Raw genomic sequence first — 19,528 nt, forward strand, 5'->3', positions numbered from 1 at the left:
CATTCTTGTATTTCTTTTTCCTTTCTTGAATGTATGTGGGTCACAGAGACACTGAAGTTATCGCTGAAAGCGGCTATTGCGGCCGGATGGAAAGCATATCCGTGTTTATGAATGACTTATGACGTGAACAATTATTTCGTTCGCACAAATTAATTATTTAGAGGGAACGAAATAGTACTTCGTGGGAACGGACTATTATCTTGTGGGAAAGGAATATTAATTTATGCGAAGAAGATATTAATTTGTGGGAACATGATATTATTTGTGGGAACGAGACATATTTTATTTTTTTTTAATGTTAAGACATGGGCTCACTAGATTCTCCTTGCTTAGTCATTATGAGTACGAGAGGCGCTCTTCTGAAGCGTTTCCAGTATGGCCGCCCCTGCGCGCGCCCCACGCTCCAGTGCAGCTTCCTTCCATCACCGCCAGACGACTCTCTCTCTCTCTCTCTCTCTCTCTCTCTCTCTCTCTCTCTCTCTCTCTCTCTCTCTCTCTTTCTCTCTCTCTCTCTCTCTCTCTCTCTCTCTCTCCTGTTTAACCCGAAGCCCCGCCCCTGACAGGTTACGGGGGCGGGGCCTGGCAGTGCGGAGCCGGGAGTCGAGCAGCCCAGCTTTCCCGTCTTTGTCGTTTCGTGCTCCCTCCGTTGCGGCGCTTTCTTGTCCCGTACAAGAATACAAAGAGAGTCCTGACCAGTATGAACTAGAGACGGAGGATGAGAGCGGCGGGGGGAGCAGCGGGACACGAGCTGCCGAAGTGGACGAACCTGTAGCCCCCAACGGACTAAAAGACTGGAAACGAAGCTTCGCCGATGTACACACTGGATTCTACCCACCAAAGAGTGTCGAAATCTGTCGAAGAGGGGTGGCTTTTCTCGCTCAGGTAGGGGTTTTGTCATGAAGACAAAGCTGTTGGTCTGTTGATAGATCACAATTTAAGAGGCTGCGCTGTAAAAAAAGAAAAAAAACCCTGCTATTTGGGAACGTTTGAAGCCAACGAGCTCCCGTAGTTGTTTAAAAAAAATATCGTTGGGTTTAAGTGCGCGAGCCCCGTTTGTCTCTTCTCCCCCGCCGCTCAAGTGTGCGCGTGCCGTCGAGTGTGTCAACTGTAGCCTACGTGCAAACTTGCTCGAGCGGCGATGTGAGCGGCACGTAGACGGCGGGGGCTGCGTATCGGACTCCCGTGATCAAAATATAGTCCTGGGAGAGAGAGAGGTGGTGGCGGCGGAGAGGGGGGTTGTTACGCGGATGATCCTATCGCTACCGTGCGGATACGCAGCTGTAATTGCGGGCATGACGTTAGCAGAGACCAGAGAAGAAAAACAAAAAATACCCGACAAAGTGATATTACATGTCCTCCTAATATGATTAATCTGGAGGTTGTAACGTCTCTGCTGCAGGATTAGGTAATTGTTCTCCAACCTTCCCTTCTTCCCAGTTGGCGAAACAGGCTGTTCCTGTAATATTCCGACAAAGACTAATGTGTTTGTGGCAACAGATCGCTGTGGTGACTGCTGCTCCAGTTACTCCTGCAGGCCTGACCCTGGAGTCACACCAGTCTACCGTTCTCGCTGCTGGTGGGGGTGTTTCGTTTCAGCGCATAAGGACGGAGCAATGGTTTTTTTGTTTTCCTGGAAGGGAAAGGAGTGTTTTGATAGTGACTGTATGGCATAATAGCTTGCCTAGCAACATATTAATCACTGCTCTTTTTCGCCAGCGTGACTTCACTGTGGAAACAGATTATGGGATGCTAGCAGTTACCTTTTTATGACTACCTTTACTTTTGTTTTTGTTTTTCAGGATTGCGGGGCTTTAAAGGGGAGATCATGGATAAAACTTTGCACATACTCCAGAAATCCGCAGACAGTGTTACAACTGGGATCTCCCTGGATATGAGTTTAAACGTGGACGAAGGGGAAGATTTCCCGGAACAGCCGATCATGGGGTTACGAGACAAAATACCTCTGGTGAAACCTTATTTCAAGAAGAAACAGAGGAAATTGGATGCCAAATGCCTGCATCATGCTCTGGAGGATCCTATACTGTCCAGTTTGCTGAGCACGGACACGCTGGTCCCCGGAGACATGGTATTTGTTCCCCGGAGCCAGCCAGGCCGGACGCCTGGAAATCTGTGTGCGGCCGCTGTGGTGAAGCAGAGCTGTGTGGGGCAGGTGTGCCTGAAAGACCCAGGAGCTACTGAAGACGCCACAGCTGCAGCAGCAGTGACCGGCTTAATGAGTCAGGATGTTGATGTGGAAATAGCTGATACTACTGCAGAGCTGGAAGAGACGGAGCGGCGGGGAGAGCGTCCCAAGGTGGCCGATTCTACCGCCGACTGCTTTCAACTGAAACCCGGCCTTGGAGTGGTGGGTGCCACAGAGACAAATACACCCCCAGGAAGGAATATACCTCCCATAGTTGCACCCAAGGTTTCTCATCAAGAAGAATCCATCAAAAACAAAGAACTCTTAGCCTCTGTTGGTGGGAATCTTCCAGTCAAAGACTGCACTGGAATCCAGGACCCTCATCCGCTCCTCCTGCAACAGCCTGTCAAAGGAGCGCTATTTCAGGATAAAAGCGAGGAGGCCTCCCTGGACCTGGTTTTTGAGCTCCTCACTCAGCTCCAGTATCACACACACCAGGCAGACTCAGTGGACATTTGTGTGGATTTTCTTCAAGGACAGTGCGCTTATGGCAATGACTGTGCCCACCACCACACTGTCTTGCCATACCACTGGCAGATACGCAAGAGCAGCAGTCAGACATGGCAGAGCATAGCAGACGACTCCCAGGAACAACTGGAGAGACTGTATTGCAACCCGGACACTGAGCACGCTAGGCTTAAAACTCAGTAAGTACCTTCACTGTCATTAGTGTGCTGTCCAACAATGTCCGTGTGCGTGTCCATGGTTAAAACCAGCATCTGATTTTGATTCGTGCATTGTGTATGTAGGAAACGTCACTTTCAAATCCTTCGCCTTAAACAGGGAAATGAAACCACAATCTAGCAGTTTTATTTTCTCTGTATTAGCATTAATTGGAGTAGAACAAGTCTTACACAGCTGAGTAGGATGGGAAATGTGGCGTTGTGGTCAATTGAGATGCATACATGGTAACAAACGTGAAGTAAGGATCTTTGTTAGCCTCAGCCACCTTTAGTTTAGGGTGTTAATAAAAGGATATCTTAGGCCGAGTTCCCTTTTTTGTTTTCACCTCTCCTTACAAACTGAAAGCACAGGCTCTGCAGCTGTTCTGCACTTGCTGATGGCCGACCTATTAAGCCTGTTGTTTGTTTTCAAGAGCAGTGTGAGTGTGAATGCTGGGCCTGTTTGGCCTTCACGTGCCTTCTAGTTAATGTGCACACTCTTTGTTTGAGCAGCTTTCATGCCCTGGCACTCCATCTCCCAGTTCCGATATCTGTTATCTATTTCCTGTATTTCCCTGCTCCCAAACGCAGCCGTGTGATTGGCTGTGCCGTCAAGCGAAGCCGAATTTACAGCCCTCATGACCGAAAGCAGTGAACCTCCCTGACCCACCGTTGAGCTGTGTGGTCAGTGACACAGCCGCACTTGGCAGCTCTCCTCCCCTCAGTCGTAAACATGCACGGTTATGGTGTGCAGCTGCACGCACGCACGCACTTTGTCATGCAGACACTTGCACGAAAAGACTGCAGTAGGAAGCTAAGTGGCGTGCTGTGCTAACACGCACGCCTTTTAGGGACAGAGATAAACCTCCCTTTCACTATCTCGCAGTAGATGAACACACACTCATGCAAGCATTTGGAAAACCTCAATGGGTGGGGGGGGCGTGAAGGAGCATGTAGTGCTTCCTCTGAAACTGTCGCATGCAAGCATGTTTACACATGACCACTCGCACACAATGAGAGCGTTCAATTTTTATGACCTAAAATCTGAACACGGGTTGTGATATTCGATCAATATTCTCATTTACGGTACTTGCTGCTAAAACACTCCCCTCTTCAAAGCAATCTATGCAATTTCTGTCACTTTAATTTAAAAGGAAAGTTCAGGACAAACACAGCACTATGACATTATATCAGCTGCATCGACACCTTCAATTACACGTGTTGCCTTTGAGCCACAGTGTGTGTGTGTTTGTCGTTGTTTATGATTAAGTTGACGCACACAGGTTAGTCAGAGTATGGATGCGTCTGTTTGACTTGTTGGCTTGTATATTGAGCTGAAACTCAAAGTGCACATTGCTTCACAAACAGGATATGCACCTGGTGAGCCAACCCAGATTTTTCAGAAGCTTTTTGAGGGCAAATCTCACACAGTCAGGCTGGATCGGTTTGGAACCCGGAACCGAAAGTGCCATTGAAACTAGAAATGCCAGAAAACATTTCTCCTACCAAATTTGACCTTTATTGATTTTTTTGGAGTCACTGTCTTTATTTTGAATTGTTAGTTTGTGCTGCAGGAATTCTTGTTAGGTTTAGTTGTGCGCCTCAAATTTATAAGCCAAAAAATTAGATTGTATTGCTGATCAGTTACAAGAGTTGGGACTTTAAAAAAAAAAAGGTTTGGCTTCTCTCAGCTCCCCTTTTGTAAGCATTTTGTGTTTGTTTGGCATTGTGATATGCTGACACAGAGTTTTTAAACTTTTTATTTACTTCGGGCTTCCTTACAGCCTGTGGAATAAGCCAAACAAACCCTATCCTGGTTGTTCAGCTCCACAAAGCTTTGTGTTGTGCTGCTTGTGTGACAGCGCTCTCTTGATATTTCTCTTTAGAAACACAGCTTGTTTTTTCATGCATGCGAGACCACGAACGCGACATTAAAAAAGAAGGCATCACAGCAGTTACCATGACCCAAATGATGACAGCCTCAGTGATCTAAAGAGCAGCAGATGACTTAAGAGGCTCTGTTGTCGGTATGGCAACGGCCATGTTTGGTGTGCGGTGCAGGAAGAGTGGATAGAAAATAGTATCTGTATCTGATTATGCACTCCTGTATAGCAGAGCACACACATGAGTGTGAGCTCTCTCCATGTGTGTATGAGCCATAGCTCAGGTTAATCCTATCCATATGATAAGCCGGAATAGGAGTTTTACTAATCCATGTTAGTCATGAACTCAGCAGGAGGGAGAAGTGTCATACAGTCATATACTGTAGTAATCTTTTTCCAAGATGTTCTTTGTTAAACCAGTTTGTGTATTCTGTATGAATATATACCCTGTGGTTGGTTTCAGTACTTTATGATATATTTAATTTACGGTAATAAAACATTGTCAGTCATGTTGGTTTCCTCTTCAGAAGGGCTCGCTTTAGGACCTAGTTTTTATCTTTACATAGCTATGAGGGCACTCTCATAATTTGAATGTGCGGATTAGGGACAGATTCTTTTGTCAGCCATGCGATAAAAGCGTCGCTTGTCATTAACCGGCATAAAAAGTCACTAAGCTGTGAGTACCAAGGGCAGAGTGACCTGACACCTATGTGTGTGCCTTTGTGTTTATATCACAGGAGATTGTGTGCTACCTCGTTACCTAGAGCAAAATGAAAATATGCACGGTGTAGATTTCAGGAAGGCGTGCATCCTATGCAGCCTGGGTGTGTGCACGTAGTGTTTGTTGGGCTTATCACACAGCTCACGCTATGAACCAATGGAACAAGGTCCTGTCTGTAGTTTGACGTTCATCCCTCCTTTTTTCCTTAATCCTGTACTTACTAAATCCTTTTTATTGCTTTTTTCGCCTTCAATTGTATCTCATTCTGTTGTTTTTGCTGCACTCACTTTTAAAGTCCCACTCTGATCATCGTTTTACTTATCAAAGTGTTCTCATTGGTCTTTTAATGATGATGGCAGAGTTTTAGGCAAAAAATAAATAAATTGCTCCACTCCATTCTGATGCATCCACTTTTAGTAAGGATTGATGGGAAATGAGGGCAGGCTTACTCTGGGACAATGTGACCAATACTGGAGCCATCCAGCCGTACAGTTTTCAGCCAGATGCCATCTCAGATGAGGAAATAAAAACGTACATTGATGTAGTCGTCTGCAAGTGGATGCATCAGAATGAAGCAGAGTGGGGAGCGTCTGGTCCTTGTAGGTAACAACTACAAACTTTTTCAAACGGCATTCTTTCGTCTGCTTCTGATTCACAATGTTTTGAATAAAAAATACTCTTGAGAAAAATGCTATAAGAACATGTTGACAAAACAACTTTCATTGGAGTGGGTTCTTAATCCCTTAAATGTGTTGTAGTTCTTTTCATCTCTTGTTGTTTGTGGATTCAATGAGCAGAGAAGTGTAAATATGTGTTTAATTGTTCCTATGTGTTAATAATTTGTCGTTCCCTCTACTTGTTTATCTTTGCTTTGTGCTTTGTGTCCTTGTTTAATTTGTGCTGTCAGATTATCTTAACACGGGGTTAAAGGGTTCAGGGACGCGGTCCCCTGAGCTCCAAGCTTTATTACAAAGACGGGTAGAAACTTACAGGAACAGCTCGGGACATGCAAGAGTCAGCAGATCCTGTTTTCTGTTTATAAGATTTCTTTTTGACTATCGTTCTTCAGAGCCGCAGAACAAGATTCAGATGAGGAACACCAGAAAGTCAGCAAGGCCAACATGAGCAAATGGGGCTAGCCTATGACATCAATGAGGTGGAGTGTGAGAAAGGCCTTTGTCAGCAGATTTGGTTGACTGACTGACTGACTTATCAAGGCGTGGCTGGATACGTTTTTTCATGTGTGTACACGAATCTGCTCAAAGAATGTGTTTCTGCTTGTGTGTGACTGCCTCTAATCTTTTTTTTTTGTTTGTGACGTTTTCAGTGGCGTAGCTGATGAAGGAATGCGGGTTCTTGTTTGGTTGGCCATAGAAAAGCGAAAAGTCTATATCTATGTTTTGACATTATTTATAAGTAATTTTGACACTACTGTGACATTTTCTATTTTTATAAATCCATCTATCACATCTTTAAGGGTTTGTTTTTGTTTATGTGTATGCTGCTGTACTTAGGTCCATTTCTCCCAATCAGATTTGGAATTTGCTGTCTGAGCTTTTTCTGCAAATCCGTATATTTTTTAAAGAGTTCAACATTTCTAACATGTTCCCTGATCTTGCCAAACAGGAAGTTCTTGCATGCCTTTCCAACTTTTTGACTTGAAAACCCAGAATCTCCTTTTGCTTAATTTAACTGGTGGAATTTTATTTTTAGAACAGTGCCAATGTAGGTTGGGAAGCTTTGCAAGTCATTGTCTGAAAGGATTTTAATGGCATAGGGAAACCAAAGTGAGAGATACAGTAAAGATTATTACTCAGAGAGGCTTATTGTAACTTCCTCATATTAAAACGTGAATATTTGTGCATGCATCATAAGTCAGAGGAGAGTTTCACACACGCACACATAATCTTTTGTCGCCATAACAAGCTGTTGCTAGTAGAAACTGTTCTGCACTGAGAGAAGGGACTATGCAGGTGCACAACATGCACATTCCTCCCCACACAGAAAACACAGAACATAGATTTGTCGAGATAATGGAAGAAGCAATAAAACAAGAACCAGTGCAATGACATGACGGGAAAAATTGAGAGTAGACTCTATTGAACTACCAAGGATTTAAGTACCAGGTCATAAAAAATATTCCTTTTCTTATTAGTTCTCAAAGATCAGTAAATAAAACCTCATGTGAGCTCTACCTCATGATTATCCTGAGCTTTTATTACTCACAGCGAATAAAAGCTTTCAATTTGTAAACTAATTTGCTGCTAAAGGTGGTTGTTCTGAGGCCGGTTGTATTAGCTGTTCAGAAAAGATGACCCAGCCTAGTGTGTCATGTTTTATTGCTAATGTCAGTTTGTGTTCTCCTGATTTTCCAACCTGATAAAGACCAGGTGCTTTTGCCTTTTTTTTTTATCAGGTTTTGACTCATGAAGCCTTAGACCTGCGGAAGGGGTGTACGATTCTTTTTCTTATGACTCCAATTAAGCAAACACAGTGCACAGAAGAGAACGAGTTGTTCAGAGATAAAGCAGAAGAAGTTCTGTTTTTGCCAGTTAATTTGTTTTTACATTTTCTGTTTCCTGCATCCCTGCCATGCATCGTTTCTCTTCTGTTTTTCTCTTTTGTTGCTCACTTCACTTCAAATTTAATACTTGTGCTTTTTCTTCTCATGAAACCAGAACACCGGTTAGTTAGATACAGAACAGAAACTCCTGTAAACACGAGCATTTATCTACCTGCCTTGTTGTTCTGGTTTTCTGCTTAGCAGATAATAATCTGTAACTTATTCCTCAGTTACTGTTTTGTTTCTGCACGTGCTCAGTGAGCAAGCTCTCGTTTCACTTCCTCTTAGAGATACAGTCCTGCTATGACTTAGCAGAAACACTGACTGTAAATATAGTGTGAGAAAATACTATTCATAAGAGCATTTTTCTGTAAGGTTTTAAAATATGACTCAGGCGGTTTTAATTATCCTCCTGACAGTAGCCAACGTGTGCCGTCTTTGAATCTGTGAGCTTGCAACCTTAGTAACCGGCAATTACACTTACGGTACAGAAAGCTGAATTCTTGTTTACCGTGTACTCATTCTAAGACGAGGCGTCAGTGCTCCTCTAGCTTAGCGTCTCTCTGTTTTAGGTATTGAACGTCTTAAAACCTGCTTGTTTCATATTTACACCCAAGACAGAAGCTCCTTTGTAGACATCCAGCACGTGTCAGTTTGTGTTTGGGTCTGTTTTGTATTCTCTTTTGGAATTTGTGTGACTTGTGGGTGTCTTTGAGAGCCTAACCTACGCTTGACTTCCGTACATCAGCATGTCAGTGTATAGTGCATATGTTCACGTGTTATAGCTGACCCAGAAACGATTTCCCAGAGGCGGAATAGAGGAATGATGTGAAGAGTGATACATGATCTCACAGTCCTACATAAAATACATTTCTGAGGCACAACATGTTGAGACTGTTTGTACTTGATGATGGTATGCATCTTTTTTATTCATATAACAGATGGATCTGAAATCATCTGAAATATTAGTACATAGTACCACACCCAACTGCAGATTCTCTCATAATCGTCGGAAAGCAACCAATTCCCTCAATTTTATAATCTGTTTAATTGCCATACCTTCATGTTACACTGGGCGAACAAGAGAGGCAATACATTCTGTCGAAGTCCGCTTTTTATCCGATTAATTTACAAATCAGTGTAATCTCTTTGCCAGTGATCTGTTTTTGCTTTTGAAGAGCCATTTAGTCATTCTGGCTTTCTGTATGAACTTATTTCTCTTGTTTCCTTTTATTTTCATATTACATGTCTCATGAAAGTCATGTCTTTGTTTTTCATGGAAAGCTGTCATCCTGTATGAGTCATTCTGTTTGTGCAACTGGCGATTTGGTCGTCTTGCTCCAGGGCACATGGGTTGAATTAAGGTTCTATCAGCAGCCATATGCTTGGTCACATGGCTGCTGATTGAAATATAAATACCAGTTAACAAGGTCACCATGTCACAGCTGCATGTTAGCGGGATGTGAGCGAGATTGCCGTTCAACCGCTAACTGCAGCGTTTTGTCTTTCGGCTGATTCAATGACTTTACCTCTATCTTTCAGGGGCCGAGTGTTTACCCTAAACTTTGGGACAATGCAAGTGTGTGACCTCGAGTTTGACTGTGTTCGGCGGCTGACTACTCCCCCCAGCCCTCTCCCCGTGCCTGCAACAACCCCAAACCCCACACCCAGCTGTCACACAGTGTGGAAGTACTACTGCAGAGACAATTTTGGCTGGAGGGAATACTCCGAGGTGAGCCACTGTCTGCTTTCATGTGCTTGTGTTTGTTTGCATGGATGCCCAGGAAATGAGGCCAGACGCATTAACTTTGCCCACTCTGGTCAATTGTGTGGCCACTTTGATCGAATCATTTAGAGGCGCATAGTCACTTGTGAACATGATGTAATCCCCCTTTGCGAGTCAGCTTACTGCAACTGCAATTCATTTCACCAGAAAGGAAACCATTTAGCGACTTTAAATCTATGTGGCAATTTTATATGTTACAGTTTTCGTCCTGTTTTGGCTGCCATCAGCAACTGCACCACACCCCCTCTCTATCTGTAGAATAAGAATTCACTGGTCGTTTTCCTGGAAAACTTAACTTAACTTATTATATCTTCTTCTCATTTGCAGCCGGTGGTAAAACTCATAGAAGAGGCGAGTTCAAGAGGTCTTAAAGAAGTGCGATTCATTACTCTACAGAACCAGTACATCCTCAACATCATAGAGGGCTTCCAGCAGAACGCAGTCTTTGGATTCCGGCGTCAGATCAAGAAGCGGCCCATGTTCATGTCCTCTGTGATGCTTACACCACATCTACAGTGAGTACACAAAACTAATTCTCTATCCATTTTTACCGCTTGTTGATGGTTGGGAGTTGAACATTGTTGAGTGAGGGTCTAAAACAGTGTTTTTCAACCAGTGTGCCGCGGCACGGAGATGGTCAGGTTTGCCGTGGGAAATTGCCCTCATTAACTGATCTAACAATATTTCCCATCTCCAGGATTTCAGCTCTGTGTTCATCCAAACAGGCCCTAATAAAACACTGAGTTGTTAGGAATATGAAAGATCGTAAAATACTTTTTTCTTTGTGTTTATTTGATTCTATTAAAGACATTTTGATAAGAATGACGGTACCGCGATTTAGTGATTTTGCACTACATCTCCCATGATGCATTGGGTTAAAGTGACAGCGTCTCAGCGCACGAGTCGTCCTTGTTAACCGTCTTGAAACCACAACGAACACACATCAAACAGTTTTAAATCTTTTAACTTAACTTTTATTACATCTTTTAGAAAAAACAGCTGCAGCTTCCAGCTTTTTCTGCCACAATTATCACAAAAAATGCATGTGAGATTGTGGAGGGACTGTAGATCAATTCAGACGATGAGTTTCTCCTTTTTTTAAATTTTTGAATGCTGTCAAGGTTAAAGTGTGCCGTGGCTCAAAAAAGGTTGAAAAACACTGGTTTAGAACATGTTGTTGGTTGTGTCAGAGCTTTAGCATTACCAGCTGGTGTAGTGGCTTATGAAATAAGCTGTAGCCTTTCTCACTTGAAAGTGAACTTGGGAGAATTTATCAATCAAACCTTTCGAAAGTTGGACATAAGGGGTCAGCAGGCACTTCATACTTTTATTTAGGCATCTGATTGGCCAGTTTATAAATTAATTAACTTGTACTACAATAAAAATTATGGAAACATGTAGGATTGGCAAGTACATGTTAAAAATGGCAACACAGCAAGAATGCCTATTCCAACAGATAGAATGACTGAGGAATAGCTGTTTATTTCCCAATAGAAGTCTATGGGATTTTGGCTTCTTGGAACCTGTGGGTACTTCCTGTTTGGAATGCCAGGGGGAAGGGGTTACTCAGTCCAGGTCTCATTTACACTTAATAAGTTAAACTTTTCGTAACATAGAACTAGAAGATGGAGTATTTAACTTTTGAAAAACAAGATGATCTGGCTTAATTGAAGCTTGTCTTTTGACAATATAATAAACAAATGATATTGAAATCTTTCTGTGTTGATTGTCTTTCAGAAAGGCTTCAAAGGTAGAGGTTAGGTTAGGGCCAACCAATTATTTGATACATTTTCACATTAGTTGCTGACCTGCTGCACACTTGTTATAAAACAGGACATCATGCATCTCTCGATTATTAAAAATAGGCTTTGTGTTTCACCTGACTTATGGTTCCTGGCAACACTTCAATGAAACACACTCAAAAAGTTGGCTCTCCAGCACGTGACACTCTGTCTCCTCTCAGATCTGCCTGTTCTTTGCACATTTGTGTTTGGAGATATGCCGGCACACTGAGGCTGGTACAGGATGCCAATGTCACAGTCAGGGCTGAATACTCGAAAGCCTTCGAACACTACATCTACCTTTGATCCATTCAGCGCCGCTGCACACTGGCAGTTGGAGCTAAGCTTGAAAAGCACATTAACACTTTGCAGCTCAGATTGTTGGCGAGTCACACCGAGCTGCTGATACACAGGAGGTTGTCCTGTCTGAAATAAAGGCCGCTGGATACGAACAGGTGGAGGATGAGATAATGGGGCAAATGCAATAAGCCAAGAAAAAAAATGACAATGCCCCCAATGCACAGAATAGTATTTTTCTGAGATAAGCCTCTGTATGTGATTGAATTTGCTATTTTAGTCAGGGCCTTTCAACTTGCCCTAATAACAGTGGAGTGATCTGCCTTATAGCACTTTTAGGCTTTTACTTGAAACAAGTGGTAGCAGATTGGAAGTGAGTGGAGTCATTACACCCCACTTGCAGCTTTTCTTTTTCACTCCATGTGCCGAGCAGTCTGTTGCAGTATTGTCCTGCCAGTTTCCTCATGCAGAACTAATGCTAGAACGGGCCTGTTCCTACCCGACCAGGAGAGTCTAGTAAGCAAAATGGAGCCCGGAACACAGGAAGACTGGATGGAGACAACAAAACGCACAAGAAAAAAACCAAAGAGAGGGTGATGGGGAGAGCATCCGGGGAAGCCTAAATGGTTTCCAGACTCGGATTGCAGCACAGCCAAGCTGATGAGTGTGAACCATTACTGCAGGGAACTGGAGTTGCATGGAGGGTTTTGTTCATGGGGTGAATCACTTTATCTGATCACAGTTACATAACGGGAACAGAAAGTCAGACTCAGAGAGGGGAACCATAAAACCCTCCAGTTTGAGAGGCACGCTTGTTTTTCACTTTGTATTATACATGTCAATTATTACAGTGTTTAAAACGGTGTCCTTCTGGAACAATCTGTGCTTGACTTAGTGATTGAGGTCATTAGCTTGATTGGTACTTTCCTCTGCTCCCCCCAATGATTTTTTCAGCTGTTCCCCCCTCTTCTATCTTTGCTATCTTTCTCCTTTTCAGAATATTCTGCCCAACTCCATCACGCCTCTGTTATCGACACTTTTCTATTTCACATTTGTTTCCCACAGCAGACTTCTTGATCTTCTTAAAGCTCACAGGGAATAGAAGCATCGATTTGAAGGGTGGGGGGAGGCGACAAGATGAGACAAAGGGATAGAAAGAGATGAAAAGAAGTGTCACACAAACTCAAAACATCTTGATAACACCGGCAGACGCACACTTTGATACGGTTGATAGGGGTAACGGCATTTACACTTAGAGCGTGATAACTTGACAGCCAAACTACTGTTATTGACTCGTTTGCCAGACATGATCATTTTTTTTTCTGTCACTTCAGAGACAGCTCCACAATTGGCATTTAATTCCCCACCTTTCCCTCACTCTCTCTCTCCCGTCTCTGCCTCCCCCTTTCACCACCCCCCACCCCAGTGTCTCGTCTGATGTCTCGGTTTAATTTTCACATGCTACTTTTGTTGGGTCTGGTGTCTGACAGCTGCTGTTGAGCATCCTGCAGTGCAGGGCAGTCATGGGTGACAGTTGGTGAAATGTGACTTTTCTATCTTTTTTCCCCTTTTTTGCAGCACGGTTGAGCCTTTATTGCTACAGTTAGTCATGTTTGTTTCACATAGGAATCCTTTGAGTTTGTAACAAAGGGAGAAAAGCAATGAAAAGACGCCATACTAACTAATTAATTGTTGATATGAGAATTGGACTACTTGATCTAATTTAAAATGGAATTTTGAAATTAATTTAGATCATTTTTTGTTAAATCTGTTAAATCACTGGCCTATAAGTGGCACCACAATTAGAACCTTCCTGCATTTGCATTTATAGAAAAAGTTGTTTATTACAAAAACAGGCCCTCTAAAAATAAGTCAAAATTCCAACATTTTTAACAACATTCTTTAAATAAGCTAAATAAATTTGCCAACGAGGTAAGAAAAATGGTCTGACCAAGAATCGCTATTTAATAAATACATTCTATATTTTTTTAATGATATTTCTTCTTGATAAGACTATTTTTCTTGCAAGACAGAAAATAAGATATTTTTTTCTTGAAACAATGGTCTTCGTTTTTGCTGTGTTACACATTAAAGACAACAAACATTAGTAATTTAAGACCAATACCCTAAAATCTCTTACTAAATCAATGTCATTTTCTTTTGCCAATTCTTCCAGGACCTTGGGTGGCCTCTCTACGTCTCCTCTCGCCGCCCCCTCCTCCCTTTGTGCCTCCACGCCCATGGATACCTCGGCCTCGCAGCCTCTTTCACCAACAAGCACCAACCAACCCAGCCTTTTTCCAGAAACGTGGCTGCCCATGCCAGTGAGCCAGGACTTCCTGCGGGTGCCCGTGTCTCGGGAAGACCGCAGCTATAGGACCGTTTACAGCCTGTTCCACAAGACGGTGTCTGAGACCAAGTTCAGGATCATCAAGATCCAGCGAGTACAAAACCCATTTCTCTGGGAGAAGTACAAGAGGTGAGAGCGTGACAATGTAGAGGACTTTTATTTATTTTTTGGTTGGTGTGGGCTAATTTCTTCTACATGATCTGTGGTGCATGTGCTGTTTGACTTTGATGCTTTACAGAAAGTGTTTATGAATATAGACTCATTTAAATGAGCTGTAGCATTGTGTCATTCTTGTGTTTATAGTCAGGAGGTTCTGCCATATCTGAAGATAAGATAGTTGAATTCAGAGATGAATGTTTATTACAGTCAGTCATGGATTTGTTTACCATTACAAGGTAAAAAATCAGTAGTCTTGAAAGAAGGGAAATAGACTGAACATTAGCAGCTGTGCTGAGGTTCGTGAGAACAAGTGGATGGGAGTGTGTGAACTCAGCAGATGAAGAGATGTTTGGTGATGATGATGTTCCGCTTGTGAACGCTGCAGGCTTACCGCTGTGGTTGGCCCAGAACAGGTCCCATAAGCTGAAACAGTAAAACTCTACCACACCGACCAGTACCACACGGTTTCACAATGACTGTCTGTGTGTGTCTCTGTGCGTGCCTATCACCAACTCTGAAAGTGATACCCCCCTACCAATTGTCAGTCAGCTTCCCTTTCCCACACTTCAGCAGCGAGCGCAAAGCCCACAGCCTCTTTGCATGTCAGGGTTTGTGTGCATCTGCATGCAAGAGACTGTCAGTTATCGTGAAAGGAAGCTCAGCAGCTTGGCAATAAATGTAAGGGGTGTAGGAAATGAGTCGCATGTTTGCAAGTGGGTCATGTGTGATATCAGGTCACAAGTTGTTGAAGCAGGGAGGTTCATGTGTGGGTCACAGGCTTTGACACAAAACACTGTCCTCGCTGTGTCTTTAATTGATCTATACGCTTAGGTGGTGTGTTTGAGACGTTCAGGAGACTGATAAGCCCCAATAGTTCTATGCAGCTTTGAAGCAAACAAAGATGAATCAATAGAAACGCTACACTGGATGTAGAGTCCTCAGACAAGCTCTGGGGAACCGATCTGTGTTATCATACACCTTATGTACCTTCAGCATAAGTCTGCATAATGACTTGTGACCCCTTTTTAGTACACACTTCTGATCCAGTATCTCTGTCAAATCCAACAGGAAGAAGGAGTACATGTCAAGGCGTATGTCGGAAATGGACCGCCTGCTGAGCGAGCGCCACCTCTTCCACGGCACCTCAGCCGACGTGGTGGAGGGCATCTGCAAGCACAACTTCGACCCGCGCGTCTGCGGGAAACACGCCACCATGTTTGGCCAGGGTTCCTACTTTGCTCGCAAAGCGGTTTACTCCCACAATTTCTCCAAGCGCTCGCCCAAAGGAGTCCATTGCATGTTCCTGGCCAAAGTCCTCACTGGGAGGTATGTGCAGCTTTGAAAAATCACAAACATAGATCTTCCTGTCCACCATGCCACCCGAAATTCTAAATGTACTTTATTAAGACTAATCAATACAATGAATGAATGTACATTAGCAGGGCCTACTTATTAAAGTAGCCTTCACTTTGGTTGGTTTGAGGGATTTTCTCATTTCTTGTGATGAATTTTCTTTTATGGAGATATTTGTATATACCATTGACTGTGTAAGAGAACTGGACTGAGTGACCCCTCCCTTCACACATTCCAAACAGGAAGTACCCACAGCCTCCAAAAAGCCAAAATCCCATAGAATTCTATTGACGAAAAAACTGCTATTACCCAGTCATTTTATTTTGTCAGAATAACAATTCTTGCTCTGATAACTTTTAATATGTTCTTGATAGTCGTAATTTCTAGATTTTTTTTCTGTAGTCCAATTTATTCCAGATACAGTCAGGACCATAAATATTTGGACAGAGACACATGTTTCTGTACATTACCTCAGTGAATTTTAAATAAAACACTTACGAACCCATCAAATGAAGGGATTGTGTTTAAAAAATGCTTTATTTTTTCACATTTTTATGCAATCTTTTTGTTCAACCCATGGAATAGAAGCTAAAAGTCTGCACTTCAATGGCATCTGAGTTGTTTTATTTAAAATTCACTGTGGTAATGTACAGAAACAAAATGAGAAAGAATGTGTCTCTGTCCAAATATTTATGGTCCTGACTGTATATACTGGCAGATTTCATGTAACCTGCTTTAAAGTGGTAGGGGTGTGGACTTCCAAAAAACCTATTCCTGATTGGCGAGAGTGGTTACCATAGAAACCAGGGGTGTAACAATTCATTTAAACAATTTTTCTATTCGTGTCATACGTAATTTGTGGTTGATGATCCGCTTCATAGCCTATAGTGGTTCCTTTTGAACCATCCGATCCAATTCACTGACCTAAAATCGATCCATGACATCTTTAGCCAAAAAATCTCAACCATGGTGACTGCACTTCAGTGCAGGTGAAGTTTTCCAGATTTCTTCTATTTCTTGCAAGATAATAATATAATATAATAATAAGTAAATTAAATATGTGTACAAAGAAACAAGTAAAAAAGTGTTAATGTCAAACCCATTCACATTTTAAAACCATTTTAATATTGTTTAGGTCAATTCCATTTGATTTACAACTTGCCTCAAACAGACTGATCTGGTTGGATCATAAGAATAGTAATCAATTCATTGATTAATCGTTACACCGCTAATTGGCTCAGATTGACTCGGACCAATCCCTGCTTACTCACGTTTATAGGCTCTAACATGGTGGCGTCACTATCATGGAAAAAAGGCTACAGCCCATATGATAGCTGAACTGCACACGATATGAACTCAAAGTAAATTAAATTCACAATTTCAATTCAAATCTGTTAACTAACTCATGTCTGGCCACAACTCCACCTTTTCAACATTATGATTGGTGGGAAAACAGAGAAAAACTTCAAAAACTTCCCAGTTTTCATCCCCTTTATGAAACTCTTTTTTGATCCAATTCCACGTATGCGTCACATAGCTTAATCTAGATCAGATGTATGTTAGTTTGTGTTTTGTACGGGTTTAACGTATAGTTTGGTGTTTGACAGTTCTCTTCTCCCTGAACACATCCTTATAAACAACTCATTTCTTTGGGCCAATTTTCTGCAGGCTCCCTCCTTTTGGACTAAATTTACAAAACCCATCAACATTCATTTGGATTATGAAAATCCTGAGGTTCCTTTCCATAAACCATCTTTCAGCCATGCTATTCTTCAATGCAGCTCCCATCTCTTTAAGAGCGAGTCAAATCTGCAGCTGCATATGTAAAACAGCTGATTTGGCTGGACGCATCGTACATCACTACTTTTGTTCTGCTCTCCACACACACACACACACCCACACACACACACACACATAGCTACACGTCAAGCCTTTAAATGTGTTCCACAGGCATCAAGAAAAAGCCAGACTTCTACTCCAGCCTCTGCCTTTGTCTCTAATGGGCTCATTTTTGTGTTCTTTATTCATGATGCATGAGAAAAATGTTACTCAGGCTGATGGATCTTGAAGATGTGACATTAATTTTGAAGAGTTATGCTAACAGCATGGGATCATGGCATACACTCACAGCCTTTTGTCCGAATTAGTCCTTGAAATCACTCAAAGGATTGAACGTCACATTTCCTGAAATGTTGACTTAGAAGTTGCCATGCCTCCATGTGTTTCCACCAAGATAACAGAGGTTGTCTTTGCTGTGTTTTTTTATTCAGGTTCACAGTAGGAAATCCCTCCATGCGACGGCCTCCTCCCATCAACCCCCGTGACCCCTCTAGTGACCTTTATGACTCCTGTGTGGACAACTGGGTGGACCCCCAGATCTATGTCATCTTCAACGATGACCAGAGCTACCCTTACTTTATCATCCACTACGAGGAGGTTCCCAGCACAGTGGCCATCTAAGCTCTTCACCGGAACGCAGCTTCTTTACGTTGCAAAGGCTTAAGTTATAGTCTGTTTGTGGTCTGTCCAGGCGGTGGCCGGGTGGAGCAGACGTTTTGGAAATTGCTTAAGTGTAACCAGTTGGAACGGTTTCATCCACCCGTTTGCTGTAAACAGATGAAACTGGAGTGTGTTTGCAAACACGCCGTTCGGCTGGACTACATGGGAGAGCAGGACCGACTCCACTGGACAAAACTGGAAAGGACAACGCCTGTTTCATGAGTGGACCCTCTGATAACTGTTATAGCGATGGGGTCGTCTTAGGGCACAGGAGGATTAACATTATTTTAGAGACAAAAACAAACCTCATTAGCAGTTCAACTCAGCCGTGTGTCTGGACATGAACTTGTTTCCCCAACAAAACACTGTTCAAGGCAGTATCCTGCCAGTAATGTGAATGACCAGCTGGCTCTACGGTTAATCTTAGGAATCAGCAGTCTGGGGCCTGCATAGAGAAACCGGGTCATCGTTGACCCGCTTGTCATAAATTCCAGTGAGCGACCAGCTAGCTTCTGAGCAATACGTCATTTTAAAAAAAAAAAAAAAAACATCCTTCCCTCACTAATCTCTATGCTGCGTGTTTGAATCTCAAATTCTGTGGCCATTCATTTTTGGCCTCTTCACGCAGACGGTGGACGAGAGCCTCAGAGGGACATCTGCATACTGTAAACCTCCTGGCAGAGGATTCAAATGAAGCTGCTCTTTGCTGTTTTGTTCTTTTTTCTTCCATGTTTGCACCCTTCACTGCGGTTCCTCTTGAAGGTACTAAAAGGTGTGCGGATTGATGCTAAGACCCGGGACTGGAGGCGACGCCGCTGGCGGCGGCGGCGGCGGCAGCGCTGTCGCATTGTGTCAACACGTCAGCTGAAGCTCATCTCTTTGTGGAGCGTGCTCTTGTTCAGACAGTAGACTTTTGTTTTGTTCATCTGTTTTCTTTGAGACAAACTGTACAGGTGTTCGCTTTGTTTATAGTTGAGCTGTGTGCCTTTTGTTGATAAAAAATGTTTATTTATGTTAGTTTTAATGTAACGTTGATTAAATAAAGAATCGACTGAGGAACGGCTGTTGCATTTTTTCAAATGAGAAGAAGGCACAAAATGTTGCTTAATGACAAACATTTGTTGGATTTTAGCCCCATATTTGAGTAATCAGGAATCATTAGTAGTTAAATTGTGAAGTTTTTTAAACTCTTTCCAAGATGATCATTAAACTTGAGTTACGTGTGAAGAGTGCTGATGTGAAAGCTGAAGGTTTGGAACATGTAAGGCCGG

At 42.7% G+C, this 19,528-nt stretch overlaps 1 protein-coding gene across 2 annotated transcripts; it reads left to right on the forward strand.

Moving 5' to 3' along the window:
• The first annotated feature begins 559 nt into the window (after positions 1-559).
• tiparp (TCDD-inducible poly(ADP-ribose) polymerase) lies at positions 560-19,316 on the forward strand. Of its 2 annotated transcripts, none has more exons than XM_004075883.5 (7): positions 560-882; positions 1,800-2,850; positions 9,575-9,764; positions 10,146-10,333; positions 14,073-14,375; positions 15,474-15,731; positions 18,029-19,316. In XM_004075883.5, exons 2-7 carry the CDS (start codon positions 1,826-1,828, stop codon positions 18,216-18,218), a joined length of 2,154 nt encoding a protein of 717 aa, XP_004075931.1. In that variant the 5' UTR covers positions 560-882; positions 1,800-1,825; the 3' UTR covers positions 18,219-19,316. The 2 variants fall into 2 exon arrangements, with proteins under 2 accessions (XP_004075931.1, XP_020564088.1); XM_020708429.3 differs by lacking the exon at positions 560-882 and adding an exon at positions 1,006-1,405.
• The last annotated feature ends 212 nt before the right edge of the window (positions 19,317-19,528 follow it).

This window comes from Oryzias latipes, chromosome 13, assembly GCF_053564925.1.
Source record: "Oryzias latipes strain Hd-rR chromosome 13, Olatipes_Hd-rR_3.1".
NCBI lineage: Eukaryota > Metazoa > Chordata > Actinopteri > Beloniformes > Adrianichthyidae > Oryzias > Oryzias latipes.

Bases quoted from the DNA above. Each gene is read 5' to 3' on its own strand.
- tiparp (XM_004075883.5), top strand. From the start codon at position 1,826: ATGGATAAAACTTTGCACATACTCCAGAAATCCGCAGACAGTGTTACA. The intron at 14,376-15,473 runs GTGAGAGCGTGA...CAAATCCAACAG, and splicing joins CTCTGGGAGAAGTACAAGAG to GAAGAAGGAGTACATGTCAA. The intron at 15,732-18,028 runs GTATGTGCAGCT...TTTTTTATTCAG, and splicing joins GCCAAAGTCCTCACTGGGAG to GTTCACAGTAGGAAATCCCT.